Here is a 17615-nt window from a genome sequence, read left to right on the forward strand (position 1 = left end):
GGACATGCGCTTTTGTACATCGCAAAGTTCTAATGACTTCAGTAAATGTCTTATATATGAATTGCTGTATCGATAAAAGTCATTGCTATACTATAGAGAAAAAACAATTAATACACTGAGTAAAGCAGTGAGACAACCATCTGAGTACAGATTACTTTTATTAACTAAGTCTTAAAAGGAAGTTGCATCCTTTACAGGTTATAATAATTCCTGAGATTTGGCTTATAAAACAGAAAATTTAATGATGCCTGGTTCTACAAGGTACAGGGTATTGCAGGCTTAGGACCGATGGTTCAGTACAGAGTTTCTGCAACTCACATGAAAATACACATGCTTTCTGTTTTAAGCCCATGCTTGAGCCCTGGATTTTGTCCTGATGGATTTACTGACACACTGCTTACATATCCAAGCAGAGAAAGACCTCAGCTTCAACCAGCCACCTAAAATTGAATCCTGTCTGTGGTGTTCTCTTCTTCTCCATGTTTCTGGGAGACAGACTTCAATATCAGCTGAGAGAAAGCCCTCTTAAATATGTCTACAGTCAGATAAGGAATAGCAACTGACAGAGTTGGTTAGGAGCATCCTCCTAACTCATCTTTCTGTTATGATGTGTATCCTATTAAACAGCATAATTAAATGGTCCTGCCAGTGATCCCACACCTATTGCAGAAGGACCTTCTGCAGTTCTTCACAGGCACAAAAATGAAAAAACAAAAAGAAAAATCAAAACTAAGGTCAATAAAGAGATCCAAGTATGAGGTATCTCACAGAGCATGTTCTATAATGTAGCCAAGGATCAAGCAAGATCCTTGCCTGTTCCACAGTTTTGGGGAACTATTTGTGCTACTTAAAAATTAAATCTCAGGCATTAGTCTAGCAAACCCACTTTTCTCTTCATAGGCCAGAGCTTTTTTTCAGTGATTTCCAATCTTTTACAGTAGGAGATGCCCATTTTTTTCATGTGTATTGTTACTTCATTTGAGTTGGTTGGAAAGCTTGTATCATTCTATGAACTTCTGTGCGCACATAGAAGTACATGCAAACATGTAAGCTGACAGCACCTTGAATCTTTATTTATAGTGTAACAATCCACTTGAGATGGATGTAGAATTCAAACCTTTTAGCAGAGTATGAAGTCTTTTTCTCAAGTCCTCTTACTTTCCTTTTGTCTGCTCCTCTATTGCTCCACACTATAGCCTTTTATCTGAACATAATATATTTAAAAACTATGTACACATACTCATTTCCATACATGCTCTTTCTAAAACTATATGTAGCTGGGTTGGGGAAAAGGCAGAGAAATAACACAACAGGTTTTATTTATGGAGTTCTGAGAGCAGACTTCTTAGAAACAGGGATAGGCAGTAGCGATAACCTTCCGAAATTATGAACAATTGGTTTGGGGCAATGGCTGTCAGTATCCCATATAAACAGTTCTGAGCTGATGGAAAGCTGGAAAGCAAGAGAAATCAGACATATGTATGTGCTGCTCTCCTAAGAGCTGAATTATCTCTGGCCCCATGTCAATTATTAAGCTTGTTTAACAAGCCCTTTTCAAGACTGCTGCATCTCTCAGTGCTGAATAATTATAAGCTTCATTAAACACTTCCTTGAAAGAGATCTAGTGCTTTGGTAGCTGAAGCAGAGGTTCAGTGTCAGCTGAGAATAGTCAGTGAAATTCTCACAATTCCAGCCCCTCAGCGGATCTCCTCTGTGGAAGAAGTTCAAACTTACTCAATAGGTGTTATAAATAATTCTGACAAATCTTGCAGAATTTTCTCCATTAGTACCTGCCACCTGGCTTAAAGTAGTGGAAGAAGGATATTTAGAGTCAAACAGGAAATAAATACAGCCTGATAATTTAGTCATGACAGCTGTTCCGTTCCTTGTAAACACAGCTCTTTATTCATGCTAACTGAGAAGAAAATAAGTCAAATAAAATCTAGATGGGAATTACAAGATTAAAACAATATATATGTATTCCAAAGCCAAATTAAAAAAAATTAAACTTCTTGTGGAGAACATTTTTAAGTTGTTCTGGATAAAATCAGAATATTTTATTCCAGTTAAGGTCTTATTACATTTTTTAAATGCCATAATATTTTAGAAAATATGCTTAATTTCAGGAGGATATTTATCTGTGCAGTTTCAGTTCCATACATGGGGTTTAGTTTGTTTTAGGCTGTGTAATGCCCTTTTAAAAGGCTTCAACCTCTTGAGAACTTTTGACTTAGAAAAGATCATATTTCAGTAATGTATGAAGTAGAACCACTGTATATAGCTAGCAATTGCTTTGAGCATCTTTGATTCAACAAGACAAAATAACAAATACAGGTTATTGCTACATTCATGAAATGAAAGGAAATCTCGTTAAGGGTAAGTGGTGTTATAACAATATATGTTTGCATTAGAGCTCTGGAAATAGTGGAAGTATTTCAATGATATTATAACAGTAAACACAGTCCTTCTTGAGATAAAATCTTATTTTAAAAAAGAGTACATATTCTGGTATGTATAATGTTAGCTAAAAGGAGGTCATTAAAACCCAGCTTTGTGACTGCTGCTGCAATAAACACCTTGGACCATACTAAATTTCCAGTGTGCTATTCCAGTAATGCATCAAATATTTCTGTGGTTCTGGACTTAAAGCAGGGACAAACATATCTTCAAATTATGGACAAAAAGGAAATAGTTTAAGCTGTGATCATGTCACTTGCAAGAGAAAGAGTTTCATAATTTCATCTTACCAAACATCTGCATGACCCTTAAAGTGTGCCACAAAAGTATTTGTGATAGAAACATGGATGTGTGTATTCTTGTCTCATGGAGTACAAGGAAGAAGAAAGGAGCAAATGCTTGATTAGGTGCTGGTGCTCACAGTGCTGCATGTTGTGGAAGTGTGAATGGAGCTTAACAACAGCTCAGCAACTAAATGAAATTCTTCCATTTCCAGGAGATCCTGAGGTGAAGAATGATCAGCATAGCCTGTTCTTGGGCAGCTTTCAGTAAGCAGTTTTGGTTATGTTTGCAAGCTGGAGAAGGCTGCTCCCTGGTGTTTTCAAAGCTTTTCAGTACTGCAACAGAACTTGAGTCCATGGCAGCTGCTCCATCTTAGGCTAATAATTAATATCTCAGAAAATAATGAACTGGGCTACTTACTTGCTTCCCCTGTGCTTTCTTTTACTCTATTCTAGCCATCAATGTAGGTGTAGTGACTTCCCTGTATTTTAAATGAGAATGAAATCCAGTGAAGGCTCCATCTTTCATGTTTCATTTATTTTTTCATTTTCACAAGCCATATTTTAGTGTCAGTGTTGCAAGGCTCTAAGCTAGTGCTACATGAACTGCAGCTGAGGATCTCACAGCAGGAGTTTGTTGCTTGACATTACAGGACCATTTGCATTATGTTCCTACCCGTAGCATACATGTAGCTGACTTAGTGAATCACGTAGTTTCACTGTCAGGCTCTGATTATGGAAGAAATTGTGCTAATTGAGACACTGTTATCCCTTCAGGGTAACCAGCAGAGATGGTCACACTGGCAATCTCTTTGCAGGTGCAAGGCTTGAGAAAGTTAAATTGTCTTACATCAAAGAAATGTACATATTTGCTAAAATTTTTGAAAGCATATATTCCCAATCTCTCTACCTGAAAAGGCAGATTAATTTGTTCATTTATACATGAAGGTAACTGTTTCATTCACAGAACAGTGGAGCATTCAGTCAATGATATAATTTATTTTGAAGGATCTAGACAATATTTCTTACTAAAATTAGCTTTTCTGAAAAAATATGGGAATATTAAAAGAAATAATCTGCCTAATGATACAAGGATAAAACAGGTGGAATGGGAGGCCCTATTTGGTAATTATTTTCCAGATGAAAAATATGGTCGATATGATTCCTCTCTGAGCTGACTTACTTGAGGAGAGATTGGAAGTGACAATTCTTTAAGCATGAAGTAAAATAATAATCTTGAATATTTGGTCAAGTTTGCTGTGAGTGTGTATTGCTGTCCTCCATAGCCAACCCATGGTTAAATGTAGTTTGCCTGAAGTGGCTTTGTCAGCAACACATGTACCATTTGAAGTAAATCATTCAGTTCATCCATTAAGGGAGTCTACAAATATTATTCTCTAAAAGCTGCTATTGAGAAAAAGCTTATTGTGTTGAGATTAATTCAGTATATTCCACCCTTATAAAAGCTTCAAATAAACCTTTAAAATCTTTTGTACTAAGCCAAAGGTTTTTTTTCTGAGAGGGAAGCTTACAATACAACAGCATCTAAGTTATATAAATAAATACACTTAAAATCACTGAAAATCTGTTAAATTCTGACTAAAACTCCTCAGTTCAGTTAAGATAATAAATGGCCTGCATCCCTTTCCAAAGTTATTGATTTTTTCTATCTCGGTGTTATTGCTGTTAATTTATTTATGACTCATGCCCTGAGATGGTTCCTGCCCTATCCTTCCAGAGTACCACATTAAAGCAATTGAATTAAAAAAGCAAAAATACATTAGCTCACATCTGTACTCCTGAAAATTGATATTTTTTAATTATGAATATCCTGACCTGAATCTTAAGATTGTTGATGACCTTTGATATGTACATCTGTATTTCTGAATAGGCAGTATATATAAAAATGAATGTTTCCCATAACAATAGTCCTTACTCCATTACTTATCTGCTGTTGTAATGACTGTAATAACTGTATTTCATCCAGAGTCTTTGCTATTTGTTGTAATTATTATCTTAATTAATATTCTTAATATGAGGACAATTATTCTGCGGATGTGCTAAATTTTAGGAGTACAATGTGTAGGTAAATTAATAATTTGCTTTAGAAAGACCTTTATGTACTATAAATGCACCTCAGTCATTTGTGCAATTTGTTTATCCTCAGTGGGAGTCAAGAGAATCTTTTAGTGGGTGTTAGTGGAAATTGTAGTGGACTATAGAGGATGTAAATATTGACTGAATATATTGATTAATACTCATTCAGGAAGATAGTGAGACACAGAACATAAATAATTGATAAAAATGTGAATTGGCTGTTTGGACTACACATTCTTTGCCTTCTGCCTTCTAGACCCAGAAGAGGACTTTAATCAATTCACTCTTTGAGGGTTTGATCATTAGCTTGATGAATTCTCTAAAGGGTAAAGAGCTAATACCTCCTTCTCAATCCCTGCTCTGGAAATCTTTCACCATCTCTGTTAGGCAACGTGACTGATCAGCACTGATGGTTTTTTTTCCCCATAGCCATTATCTATTTTTTTTTTCATTTTCTTTTCTTTTTTCTCTATAGAACATCTGATATATTCCTAAGGGAAAAGAAATATACTTTTGACTAGTCTATTACTATATTTAAAATTCTAATTAAATGAAAAGAGAGCTAGAAATTATCACTACTTGAATTTTGAAAAAATATTCTTAGCAAAAAACACAGTACTGTGACAAGAAGATCAGGTTATTACTTACTGTGACTGCAGTATTAATTGATTGCTAAGCTGAAATGCCATGGGCCATATCTCACTTATTCCGGTATGTGTCAATGGGAGTTCCACTCGTGAAACAAATAGAATTAAATAACCCAAGACTCCCCCTCTCCTTCCCACACATATCTCTTCGTCGTATTGCATCTACTTAATAGGCTGATGATATATGAGCAAAATAAGTGTATGTAACCCTGCAATTCTGACCTTGTGTTGAAAAAAAGTACTTTCTGTGGCACATTTTGTTAGAGCTTTTTTGTTTTACTAGCATTTTTAGATGTTGTTTATTAAAGTGTGTACCTTGGTATATTAATATTTATTTAATTCAACTAGGATATTGCAGTTCATGCCTTCCAGTTGAATGGGATTTATCTCAGTAGAGTTTTACTTTAAGGCTGACTTTGTAGAACAACTGTGTAGCTTTAAAATAGAAAGTAAATGCCTGCCATCTCTAATCTTCAGTGTCGTTGATTTGGAGGATGAGGCTATGGATCTTGTAGTCACTCCACTCCAAATATTTTCTAAGCCAGAGGTTCTAGCCTTGTGTTTAATAGCTATGGTCACTTCTTGTTTTGCTCATTCAACTATCCAATGGCATTTCTGAACCTATGTAGAAGTTTACATATTGCAAAATGTTGCAAAATTATATTACAATTTACAAATTGGATGCATTCCTGTGTGATCTGATCTAGGTGTTCCTGCTCCAGCAGGGGGATTGGACTAGATGATCTTTTGAGGTCCCTTCCAATCTCTAACATTCTGTGATTCTGTGTGATTCTGTGTGATTCTGTGTGATTCTGTGATAATTACATTTTACAATTAACAATTACAAATTATATTGCAAAATCTTGCAAAAATCCCTACAATATTTGTTAGGAAGTTCAGTGTTTTAACTGTTTGTCTTTGTTTTGACCTTGTCTTCTGATACTATTTAACCGTTACCTGTCTTTTTTTTCTTTTTTATTTAATTTTAAGGCATCCTGAATAATCAGCTATAATAATAATAATTTCCCTTTTCACCTGTGATTCATAAAGTGTCAAGGTAGAACAAGTAGTCTACATAACAGTAGAACTGCAGAATGCAGAATTTATAAATATATTTTCCATTTATCTGGGCAATAATATCTTTCATTAGGCGAAGACAAAACACCAATAACTTCCTATTGATTCACTGATTTTGCTGAAGCTTTTGAAAGTTGACAGTTCTAAGTAGATATAAATTGAAACAGGAATAATATAAACACTCAGGAATAAAAATGTTCTGAATACACACTTTTTCCCAGTAATTATAAGCAATGTTGTATTGTAGAATTTATTCAAGTAAATGATAATGTTCTAATACTCAGTGTTTGCATCAGAGTGACGCTATAATACGTGTGCTCACAGAGTCGACCTTTGTTGCGGTTATGTTCTGAGCAACAACAGAAGTAGTAACAGCAAGAAGGACAGGCATGTAGGGGCTCTGTGATTTACTTGATGCATTCACCGCAGCGATCTATGTCAATAGACCCGGGGCCAGCAAACAAGCTGAAAAATGGTTTGATGTAGGAAGAGCAAGATCCATGTAAAAAAATATAGTGATGGCCAGTCAAAAACTGGTTCTCTCTGGGTGAAAATTTCAGCTATTGTTGTAATGTAAGTACAGAAATACTGTTAGAACTTCTGGTTAAAGTGTACAGGCTCTGATACTTTTGCTGAAGTTGATTTTTGTTACATTTAGCACAATTTTTATATATATATGCATGCATTTTGTAAATCGTAAGTAAAATTACTGATAAAAACAATTTGATGTTTTTATGTCTCAACATAGAAAATTACTTTATTTAGGTTATTTTAACGAAGTGTTTTCACAATCAGCAAGTAAACGGTGAACAACTAGCTCTATTTCACAGAACCCACAGTATTGTATATGTATACATACATATGCACACACATGGAAATACTGTATTCTATAATCAAGGCATAAATAGATGAATACAAGTTGACAGAAGCTGCAAACTATGAAATGAGTCAAATACTGGATTCTAAGAATTTGTGATAATTAAGCATAGTTTGTATGGCACAATATATATCCTAATTTATTTTTCTTCCTAAATAAATTTACCATCACATTATAAATCCATCTAACCATCCATTTATTCAGATGTGTAGACCCATATATAAACCCTGTCCCTATAATTACAGAAGAATAGCAGTCATTAGTGAATTTATTCAAAGGCCATTTCTAGCAATGCATATGCCATAGGTAATTTTCCCCAATATGAATCTTATTCTTCAAAAGGTCAGGAAAGTGTAAAAAATGGACAGTTACAAGACAAATAACTAGCTCTTATTTCCTCTCCTTAAATGTTTCAGTTAGGCTTCTGAAAGAAAATAATTATTTCTGAGAAGTTACTAAGGTTATGTGTTGAGGGATCTGTAAGAGCTTGTGCTTACAGTGTAATTCTGTGTTGCAGTTGCTTTCGTAGTTATTGAAGTAGGAACCAGAGATGTCGAAACTCTTTCTCTCCCATAGCACATTGTTCGGTCACCTCTCATCAGAGAGCAGTGGTCTTGTGAAATTTACTCATTAAATAAACACTTTTTTCAAATTCTGTTTCTCATTTCTGTCTTCATAAAGTAACTCCTATTACTATAATTTACAGCCTGAATATTCCTCCTATTTTACAGATGAATGGTTTAAAAGATTAGAGAAACAGCAGTGTGTCTTGCTAGCCTTAATTTGTACTCCAGTGGCTCACATCTGCAGAGCTCAGGACTTGGTCCCAAATTCAGACCTGCATCACACTGTAGCAAACTGATGTAGAGCTTTGCTTCGTGATGCACCAGCGATGTGGAACATCCCTGCTGCGTGCCCTGAGGCAACCTGATGCCCATGGTCCTTTTATCACTGGAATAATTTAATCTCATTCAAGTAACAGTTGGAATAGTTACAAAAATATGTTTTAGGGATTATTGGGTGTTTTCCTGATTATGTTACAAATACGTCAAATGTCAAATATTCCTCAGAAATAGAAATGTACTGATCTCTCCAGGGATATTTAATAACAATGTTAGACTAGTAGGGATTTAAGTGGACTACAACATAGTTTTTATTTTAGGGAATAAAATCAATTTATAGCCTTTCACCTATGTCCTGTCTCAGCCTTGGTTCAGTTTTGCAAAGTAATTTGCCCAAATCCTTTCTTCTACACAAGTCCTGCTCCACCAGAAGAAATTATTGACTTTTGACCTGTGTCCCACTCTCAGAAAATATCATAATTCTTGTCCATTCTGCCTCTCTTGCACTCTGTGTTAAAGAGCCTTCCTAGTCTGATAATTCTATGTCCCTAAAAAATAGGAATGTTTCTGCTGTTCCTTCAGTAAACAGTGAGGGTGTTGGGGGCCACATTGAGAACAGGGCAGATGAGCACAGATATACTGCTCTCACTCTTCACCAATAATTTATATGCCACTTCTGGCATCATGCTTCCTACTAGGCATCTTCCTATAATCCCTCAGATAATATTAATGTGAGGATTCCTTTAAACTGTACTATATTAGGCCTTTTCTTCATCATCCATGTAGCTTTTCAATTCTATATGCCAGAGAAGACCTGGATTAGGCAAGATTTTGAAAAAGCTGAGGAAGAGAAAAAGAGAAAGTGAAAGGTGTGAAAGAGCCACTGAATTAATAGGAGGAGAGAGTGCACAAATAGGAGAAAGACTCAACAGAGTTATGCTAAGAGTAGAAAGAAAAGAAAGCAGCAGAGGTGAGAACATAAAGATGGAAAAGATAGTGATAATTTTCCTATCCCAAATACCCATCTGCAAATCTGAAATACTAAATTTCCACCGAATATATTTCAGAGGAATCCTGTTCAGTCAGAAGAAGAGACCCATGTTTTAACTTGACAAGTGGGTGGTCTGATAAGAAAATCACCTTCAAAAAATACTTTGTTCATCATTGCTTTGTGTCCAATTCATGCAAACTCAAGCAGTTTCAGAAAGACAGCACTGGAGAAATAGACCTATGTAATCAAATAATGCCTGCAATTCAATTCATGCCACTTTTAATAAAACATTTTAAAAGGGTGGCATGCTTTACATATGTTTGTGTCATCCTGTCTTTGGAGTTTCTTGCATAATTGCATGAAGAAAAACTTGTTATCTGACTGAATAAGGGATTTGGTTCTTGGAAAACCCCAGCAGACTGAGCGATATCAGCAAACAACAGCAAGAAAAAAGTTGTGTTCCTACGTCTGGGAGGTTTATAGAAGTGTAGAACTGAAGTGTTGAGTCTGTTTTAAGAGAATATTTAGTTACATGTTTCTTCTAGATAAACTGATTACTTCCAATTCAGTTTTGTTGAACTGAAGTTTCTTTTTAATACTTTTTCTATTTTGCAAGAGGTATACATGTCTTTTCTAACTTTTTGAACAACTAAGAGCCGTGAAAGCTGACTTGCAATCCAATCTTGTATAATATCTTTACTGCGATGATTTTGTTACCTTGCTTCAATAGGAATATATCTCCACACAGAAGGAGTTAATTCTCTTTAGTACTTTTATTGCACTAGGATAACATGATGAGCATGTATACAGGGTGTTCATTGAAATACATTCACCATAGCATTGCTGTGTAGTAACATTTACTTTGCATGTAAGTATCAAAACATTTTTTCTACCATTTTGGAGGACAGATCAGGTGTTCTCAGTTATAGCAGCAACATCTCTTCCTATAGATGCTCCTACTCAGGATTTCATAACTTACTGATTACACTTCAATCCACTATAGCTGTGACATCTTTGTAGAAAAATCTTCTCTTGCCTTTACCTGAATATCTTGCATTTCAGTATCTTTTACCTTCTGGAATGTGAGCAGTGGGAGAGAGGGAAAATATCTGCTGCGCCCAGCTTCCCAGTGGCCTCAGTATGTTTACCAGAGAAGACATTTAGTGATGGGCTGAGTCAGTTCTACAGACAACCTCTGCTTCTGTTAAATTAAGTTTTATTAGCTGTCGGTATTTCTTTTGCTTCAGTCTGCCATCTTCTCAGTTACCTTGTATTAACTTTTTGTAGGAAGCTTTTGGACACTGAGGATGAGCTCTCTGACATCCAGTCGGATTCGGTCCCGCTGGAAGTGCGGGACTGGTTAGCTTCTACATTCACAAGGAAAATGGGAATAGTGAAGAGAAGACCTGAAGAAAAGCCCAAATTCCGAAGCATTGTGCACGCTGTACAGGCTGGGATTTTTGTAGAAAGGTGAGAACTTCATTTTCTTATTACAGCAAGTACTGTGTTTAACCGGTGTTAATCGTTGAAGATCCCTGAAGTGGTGGGATGAACCTGAAGCAAATCTTCAAGGCAAAATTTAGGTTTCAATTTCTGCAATTGCTCTGTTTTTCTATACAGAAATCCAGATGAAACCTCTAAATTTGTAATGAAGTCTCCTGGACTTTGGAAAATTCTGGGAATGAACTTTATGGCTTTGAAACTTCTATACTAAAATGTACCAAAGACTGCACGAAGATACCAGCAGAGGGGCTTTTCTCATAAATTCATAAAAAGATTTGTCACCTTTGGATTCAGACCCTTAATTAGCTGAATATAGTTTCATGAACTGTGAAAGATGAATTTTAAGAAGAGAAATTGTTCCAGTACTTTTTAAAGGAGTGCTAATCCTTGATTTTTTTTTTTTCTTTTAGGATGTACCGAAGAACTTCCAGCATGGTTGGTTTGGCTTACCCAGCAGGAGTGTTAGAAACATTTAAGGTGAAACAAGTTTAATCATTGTGGAATTTGAATGTATTGTTACTTATTTCTGTTGACTTTTAGGGTGAGATGAATATATTTTTCTACTGAATATACTTTGCCCATAGTTAGTACTACAGACTTGAGCACACTGAACATAAAAATTAATAGTTAAAAATGCACAAAGAGCATATGATTCTGTTTATTTTTTCACTGATTAGTTTTGATTTCATTTAGATGTTATTAGGGCAATAGGATGAAATTTGTAGAGAATTTTTAATAGAAATGTGAGACATGGTTATATCAGCTCCCAGTGGTATGGTAGTCCGTGTCTCAGCAGCATTTGTTTCCTTTTTAGGAAAGAAAAAGGAGAAGTACTATTGGGATAGAACTAACAAAAGAAGCTGCAGTTTATGGAATAAGTACAGTATTTGCTGTGAATTTAAGGCATTACTGTAGTTCACCCAAAAGGCAATCTTTTATGGTAGTAAAGTTCCTATGGCTGTGTATGCAATTAAAAAAATTATATTTCTTGAGAATGTAGTACCTCATCTTTTCCTCTGGAAGTCAGACTCTGTTATATTATTCTCAAATTGCTCTATGGCTATAATGTTAATGATATTGCATAATAGTCTATTTAAAGGAGGGGTGTTCACATTAGCTCTACGAGGTTCTGTAGGCAATTTGTATGCAGAAAGTTAAATTTAAAAGATTAAGGTCTTTGATTTGAAGCATACAAAGTTGCATAGGTCATGTTACAAGTATTTTATTCATAACTGGCACAACTATTTTCATTAGTATTGGATTAGTCGTTAATGTGTTATTTACAATAGGAGTTTGAAAGAGTTAGACAAAAAAATCCACCAAACTCTACCCCTTCCCTCCAAAAAACCCCGAAATACCTTTTCTGGTGATTGAGTTGGGAAACCAACTTAAACAGATGGAAATTTAATGTTTTCTTTTTCTTTTCCCCTCCTCTACAGGATGTTGATAAATGGTCTTTTGACGTATTTGCCCTAAATGAAGCAAGTGGAGAGCACAGCCTGAAATTTATGATGTATGAGCTGTTCACCCGATATGACCTTTTGAGCCGTTTCAAGGTCAGAAACTAGCCACAAATAAAAATATTTATGCAAAAATAAGTATGTCAAAATACAAGAAAGCCAGGATATGTTTGAAATATTTTTTTATTGTACAATGTGGTACAGAATTTCAAAAAATACGGCAAATCAAACATTGTAATATGCCAATAGTTCTATCAAATGGAACTTCACACAGAGTATGCAAATTCTTCTGGAACACAAAAAATTGAAAGCTATGTAGACCCGTGTCAAGTCAGTTTGGGATGGGATGTTGCTAGTGAGCAGCTAAATGCTGTAAGCATTAAATAAACAGATTATGTATACAGCCTATTTACTCAGCAGTACTGAATCAGTGTCCCAGCTTCATGGAACAAAGATTCCTAATAAGGCAGAAAACTGTAGTTAGTCCTAAGTACTTTTTTCATGGTCTAGAACGTAGTATGTTGCCTACCACTGTGCAGGGGTGTCAGATGAACCTTCCTCTCCTAACCAGCTTGGGGGGAATATATAGAGAAGGATGCTTTTCCATGGTCTTTGCAGGATATTGCAATACAATATAGAGTATTACCAACCAATATTACTAACCAACTTTGAAAGGCTGACATAAAAAATGGATCAAAATGCCAAATTTATCATTGTAATAGTACTGAATGAAAGTTTCATTGTAGTTTCAAAATCTCTCCACTGCAAAACTCCATGTTCCTTTCAAAGAGACTGCCTCACCATGAAGTTGGTTTGAAAATTTTAATTATTACTGGTAACCCAGACTCAGCTTTTCCGATCAAGCTTTTATCTTCAGGCTCTGGGTGCTTGAAGTCAGAACGACACCTGGGCTACCATTAACAAGGCAGTCAGAAAGTATACGATGTTACTGTCTCAGTGGGCTTAAATCCATTCTCAATCCCACCGTTTACTTTGCAGGGCTTTTAAATTAAAAAAACAATGAAGGAAAGTGTCATTTCATTATGTGGGAAAATAAATGGGACTAGATAGTACTTGTACTTCATACATAGCCTGGAGGAAGAGAAGGAAGGGAAGTCATACTATCAGATTCAAGGAAATCTTGTCTCAGGCAAGGTAAAACTGGTGAAGAAAAGGAGATAATCCTATTGTTAGCCTCCTATCTGTCATATGTTTATTGTATGAGCAATCTATGCATTCCTGGTACAGACAGACAGATAAACATGTCTTGAAAACTATTTGATTGATAGCTCTGCAGTCTTGTGTACACTAGCCACATGCTGTGCATGATGTATGTAGAAGGATGTAACATCTACAGGAATCAGGTGAAGACTCCCTGATGCATGTGAGATATCAGACCTTTACATTTTAGATTTTTCTTTTTTTGTTTGTTAACTGGATTCTATGGTATATTTATTTGTGGTTTATTTATTGCATGATTAACTTCCTAGCTGTTGCAGGAAAAAATGTTTATTTTAATTTTTGCTTCCCCCTAGATTCCTGTTCCCAATCTTATTTCATTTGCTGAGGCTCTTGAAGTTGGTTACAGCAAATACAAAAATCCATATCACAATCTGATCCATGCAGCTGATGTTACTCAAACTGTGCATTACATAATGATTCACACTGGTATCATGGTAAGAAATACTGCAAAGTTCAATTTACTTCTTTTCTCAGACTCTGCTGTTTTGGACAAATGTGTACGTGTGTCTTTTTGTAAGGAAAAAGCTCCCTTGACAATTGTGCAGGCTTAGATTCCAAACTACCATTCAGGCTGTGAACTTTATGTCATTTTAACAGTTCTTCCATGCTGGAACTCTCCTCTTGCGGAGGAAAAAAAGAATATTCTCCTTAAATCCTTTTTGCTTCTCATTGCCTGGGCTTGGGTGTTATATATCACACTAAAAGAGATATGTTTGCAGGAGTGGGCAGGTGAGAATTTTTCTCTTCCACATCAGAGCCTGGGAGGTGTGATCAGATAAGGAAGCTTTAGTATCTACTGAGGTCCTGGCTGTTGGAGGATATACTGAATCAGTGTAGGCTTACTCAAGTACTCTGCAGCTGCTTTTTCTTTTAGTCTGTAACCTTATTTAGGACTGCTCTTGCATACTCTATGTGCGTATAGTAGGCAGGAGATTGCATTTGCGTTGCACTATTGCAATATCCCAATATTTTTTAGTATTTGCTTTTGAAACTGAAGTAAGCCTGTGCAAGTATTTTTTCTCTAAACATGTATCTTAGATTTAATGCCAGCAGTGGGAGTCTCCTCACTTTCAGCTTGCTAGACAAAAGTAAATACTTACTGAAATAAAACTAACATCTCTTGTCAATGGCATTTTGATGATTTGTTGAATGCACTTGTTTAAAAAAAAAAAAAAAAAAAAGGTGGGAAGTGATAGCGTCTAATTTCTTTTTGGAGAGCCATTAAACAATTCCATAAGACTTATTGAAAGGAAAAATTTAGGGCTGACTCTAGGTGTTTGTGCTCCACTATATACACAATAAATTACAGTCATTCACTTATGTTAAGCCTTTTCTTACTGAAAGCTTTGTCTTTGGCTTCAGTGGGGGCAAGAACAAGTCCCTAGGCATTGCAGGGTTTGATTCTACTGTTTGAAGGGAGTGTTTTGCTTCTAGGTGTCAAGTTTTTAAAGCTACATTTTAAGACAAGTACCACTTGCAGAGTGAAGCCTGGAGTCTTCACCAGCCAAGATTCCTTTCCACATTGAGATGTTGCATATTAGGCTGCAGCATAGGCTGGACAGCTCTTGCCAAGGTGACTCCAAACCAAAGTTGTTGTATACAATGTTCACCTATCAAAATAATATTTTAATAAGAGGAAAAGCTTGAAGAGATTAGATCATTGTTCCTATCCTACCCTTGTCTTCTACTGTAAGATCAACTGCAAGAATTAACTGATGTGGGACACGTCTTTGTTGCAGGTATACAGCTGGATCAGCAACTTAACAGAGAGGAAAAGCCCTTTGTTGTATTATATGTTATAAACATCCCTTTGGCCCATTGTAACTGTGCCCCTCTGCCCTTCAAAAAAAGACCATAGCATCCAGATTTTCTTCATGATGCTAGGACAAGGTTCCAAGTTCCAGAGATAGCCTAGCCAATTGGGGATGTTTAGCCATTGATGAAACAGCTTTGCAACACACTTTGTGTATCTCTGAACACTGAATGAAGGAACCTGTTTTGTATTTAAATATCTGCTATTCTGTTGGGTGCACACGAGAATAAGAAAGGCTTCTCCAACTTGAGTTTTACAATATTAGCATCTTAACTTCATTACTGCAGTTTGATGTGATTCGGACAACTATTTTCAGAAAAGCTTGGACTTTATTGCTGTTACTTTGCCATAAAACCTCATTAATGTTGCAATGCTGCTGCAAAATATTCTGATAAAATTAGGCCAGGTTTTAAATATTCACATTTGAATTGCCAAATTATGATATCGGAAAGTTCTTGGAAAGATATCTAACTAGGACAACACTTAGTCAAGAGTGCTTTCAAACAGATGTATCTTGCCAGGCAGAAGGAACATTTATAGAAATCAGTGTTTGAAAGAGGGCCTAGTGATTCTGCAGCTTGCAAAGTATTTCTGTCCCAAATGTCATTTGCAGTTTGAGAACACATCAGTATCATGCATATGTTCTGTTTAACTTGTGGGGTTTTTTTCCTCTTGCCTCATAAACTCTACAGAACCCTAAATCTCAATTTGAGGTTGGCTTCTCAAGGTGATAGTTTTCAGAGTACGTCTATTGTAATGCCTATTTTAACTCTGCTGTATCTTCTAACAAATACCTGAACAGGAATAAAGTTGATGCAATTCTGTATCAAATTTCTGTGTGGTTTTTGTATATTGGCATGCAATTTGAAGTTCTTGTGCTTTCATTGTATCTTAAGGAACTGATGCTGATTCCCAAATCTTCCAAAGAGTTGCTGTCTTCCTTGTTCACTTCTGAAAGACACACTGAAGCAAATATTTCAAAAAGCTGGGTTTTAGAAAATCCTTTTCATTATTTCTGTTGTTGAGGTCATACACTCTGTATCTTTCATAAGCATCTGGAAAACAGCCATATTTCAGCATTTGCCAAAAAATTTGGCTGGTCAGTTTATGCTTCTCAACAAACCTTTAGAGAGATTCAAGTGAAGAATAACACATATTCAGAGTCGCAGTTAAGGAAATAAAATGATCACTGTGTTTTCCAAAAGTTACTGTCTATCTTAAGAAACAAGATCCAGCCACCTCAGATCAGTGTGTTAGAAAGTTAGATATCACAGATGGCACACAATCTATTAACCTTCCCAAGAGATTAAATCCCAGATGATACGACTGAAATATACAGCTCAAGCTTGCATTTATGAAGTCTTCATCTTTATAAAAATTTAAGAATCCAGGTCCCAGGGAATACATCTTGTAAAGAACTTTTGAGTCATCGATCATCTTCCTACCATCCCTTTTCTCCTCCCACGTAGCTGTATTGCTCAAACTAAAGGAAAAAATGTCTTTACTGTCAGTAAGTGCATTGTGAGACTCCCATTCTTACTAATTTTTAAATCCATCATTGTTTAAAAAAATAGTTTGAACCAGAGCTCATGAAAAGTTGAAATGTATCTATTTACTTATAAGCAAATTATGATACTGGAAAACATCTCCCAATAGAAGAGATCCTGCAGACCTCCAGATACCTGCTTTTCCCTCTCAGTTTGAGAAAAACACTTGTTAACTGTCTCTCTAAGAGCTTTCTCTTACTTCCTCAGAAGTCCTTTAGCTAAAGTAGTTCTCTGATTCTCTGATTTGAATACTGACCGGAATTTTTGACTGTACGACTACAGTCTCTAGAATACTTGCTCTCATATAGTACTGTATGAAGTTTCTGTGTAGCCCGTAGATATTGTTTGTAAGGAATGCTATTCTACTTATAAATGCGTTGTCTAGCAACTATTTTGGTTACTAAAAAAGCTGATCTTTGAAAAGGCATCTTAAAGGAAAAGTTTATGTTTAGCTTCAGTTACTAATAATTTCTGGGTTTCTGTTCCATTTGGTATGTTGAAAACATGGTGAAAGCCACGACTGGTCATGGCCGGGTTTCTTGTGACACACAATACAGTGAAGGTCATCGTTTCCATTTTTGGAACTGCTTACAGTACATTCTCATTCCTCTGTTGTGACCTTTTTTAATCTATATTGCTTCACCAACAGCCAGTACTTGTTGTTCCTCAGCAGTCTTATTTTGTTGCTGGATGACCTATTTCATTATTCTCGCATTACTTATTAATCTTGACTGTTTTCTTTCTTCTTCTTTGAAAGAAATACTACTATTGTCAGCTTATA

The 17615-nt window shown here is 35.8% G+C and overlaps 1 protein-coding gene across 1 annotated transcript in view; it reads left to right on the forward strand.

The window, feature by feature from the left end:
* The window catches only part of LOC104468189 (calcium/calmodulin-dependent 3',5'-cyclic nucleotide phosphodiesterase 1A-like), a gene marked incomplete at its 3' end in the record, with an annotated part of 42644 nt that overhangs the window by 6926 nt on the left and 18103 nt on the right, over window positions 1-17615 (forward strand). The window contains exons 3-6 of the mRNA XM_010082238.1: window positions 10557-10739; window positions 11183-11249; window positions 12212-12328; window positions 13768-13908. Coding sequence (XP_010080540.1) covers window positions 10557-10739; window positions 11183-11249; window positions 12212-12328; window positions 13768-13908 — 508 coding nt within the window. The remainder of the gene's footprint in view (window positions 1-10556; window positions 10740-11182; window positions 11250-12211; window positions 12329-13767; window positions 13909-17615) is intronic.

The sequence above is a fragment of the Pterocles gutturalis genome, unplaced genomic scaffold (genome assembly GCF_000699245.1).
Source record: "Pterocles gutturalis isolate BGI_N339 unplaced genomic scaffold, ASM69924v1 scaffold20479, whole genome shotgun sequence".
Lineage (NCBI taxonomy): Eukaryota > Metazoa > Chordata > Aves > Pterocliformes > Pteroclidae > Pterocles > Pterocles gutturalis.